The sequence below is a fragment of the Eimeria mitis genome, genomic scaffold (genome assembly GCF_000499745.2).
Source record: "Eimeria mitis Houghton genomic scaffold, Emh_scaff682, whole genome shotgun sequence".
NCBI classification, from domain to species: domain Eukaryota; phylum Apicomplexa; class Conoidasida; order Eucoccidiorida; family Eimeriidae; genus Eimeria; species Eimeria mitis.
In genome coordinates this window covers 14,603-16,427 of record NW_013574928.1, presented here as the reverse complement: position 1 = coordinate 16,427, position 1,825 = coordinate 14,603, and the positions used below count along the sequence as shown (strand labels likewise).

The following is a 1,825-nucleotide window of genomic DNA, read 5'->3' as shown; positions in this document are numbered from 1 at the left end:
GCTTACGCGCAGCATGCCAAAGCTGTCGATAGGCTCCTGAGCTAACTCTGCGCTAACTCATGTTACAGGCTTCGTGCAGAACTGGCGTCGTTTTGTAGGAAAAAAACTTTTGTTCGTCAATATATTTGCAAGCATTCAACCAGAAACATTTATTTTCGATGAAAACGAAGAATTTATGATGAAGAGATAGCGCTTGTGGTGCTGAACGAACATACCTGCAGCCATCTCACGCCCGCCGGGTGTACGTGCAGCTCTGCACGACGACCGACGACGAGCGAATGACCCGGTGGAATCACCATGAGTTGAAATAAACTTTTCTGGTTTTTTAATGTAATATTTTCAGTTTAAATAATTACTTTTTCAGAAATAAATATAAATATCGCAGAATGGACAAAGGGACGCCATGACGGCTTCCACCCGTTTCCCTCACCAACATGCAAACTGAGAGAAACGAAACCTGCCGAATAAAACGCATGCAAAGACCCATATGAATCATAAATTTCAACATTTATTTATTTTAATACTTTTTTTTTAAGTTTATTTTCTTTTTTCATGGACAATACCCGCACAACGTGAGCTGCACGGCCAGTGAACGTGCAGCTTTTCGTCGGCGCTTTCCCTCTTGAATGCTGCGAAACCTCCAAAAAAGAGAAAGTTTCAGCGGGAAAGCTGCAACTTTCTGCTGCGAATAATATTCTTATGGCTGAGATCAAGTGTTTCAGAGAGAGCCGCCGCGGGGATTCACAAAAAAAAAAAAAAAAAAAAAAANAAAAAAAAAAAAAAAAAAAAAAAGGATTGAGCTGAGGCGGCAGAGGAAACGCAATGGACGGCGAAACCCCGAGCGTACCGCAGAGAGCTGAGCTGTGCATACACTGCACGTAGGTCAACAACATGCTGCGCCTCAACCAAACAAATGTTGCCGGGGGCCCCACCCTCTCTGCCGTATTCACAATGACGGCGATTCGTAGGTCTGCAGCAACAGCAGCAGCAACAGCAGCAGCAGCAACAACAGCAACAGCGGCAGCAACAGCAGCAGCAACAACAGCAGCAACAGTAGATAAGGCTGTAGCTCAAAAGTGCCGTATTCCCCCCGTTTGTATCGAGCGGCTCTCTGGCCGCAGCAGCAGAAGCAGCAGCAGAAGCAGCAGCAGAAGCAACAGCTTGAAGAGCAGCAGCAACAGCAGCACGGATGGCCCCACTCAGTACACCCCCCTACACAATGAAAAGGGGGTTCTCTCCCACCGGCACCGCCACGTTGGCCTGTACAGCAGCAGCAGCAGCAGCAGCAGCGGCGTCGAGAGCAGCAGCAGCATCAGCAGCAGCAGCAGGAGTTGCATGCTTGGTAGCAGTGAGCATCAGGGGGATTATAAGCATCAAGACAAGCAGCAGCAGCAGTTTTCTGTATTGAAGCAGCAAGGGGGCCAGCTGCCCCCGCTGCTGCTGCCGTCGCTGCGGCGCCTCTGCAGGCAGCTGCGGTTTCTGGCTGTACACCCTCACCTGCTTGCTGCTCTGAGCCCGCCAGCAGCAAAGTCTTTATTAGAAAGAAATGAAGCAAACTGCAGCAGCAACACAGCAGCAGCAGCAGCAGCAGCAGCAGCACAGCAACAAGAAGAAGCAAGGAGACACACAGTGCAGCAGCAAGCGGCGCTGCTGCTGCAGCAGCTGTGGGGCGGAGCCACATACTTCTCCCCCCGCATCATCAGAGCATCCTTACAAGCAGAAGCAGCAGCAGCAGCTGCTGCTGCAGCTGCTGCAGCTGCTGCTGCAGCTGCTGCAGCAGCTCCTGCTGCAGCACCTCCTGCTGCTGCATCCTCAGTAGCAGCAG

General features: G+C 50.8%; 1 protein-coding gene across 1 annotated transcript in view; it reads left to right on the top strand.

Moving 5' to 3' along the window:
• Positions 1-951: 951 nt before the first annotated feature.
• EMH_0019630 (uncharacterized protein) overlaps positions 952-1,825 on the top strand; it is a gene marked incomplete at both ends in the record, with an annotated part of 4,038 nt that continues 3,164 nt past the window's right edge. Inside the window, one exon of the mRNA XM_013501394.1 lies at positions 952-1,825. This exon is cut by the window's right edge and continues 2,500 nt beyond it. Coding sequence (XP_013356848.1) covers positions 952-1,825 — 874 coding nt within the window.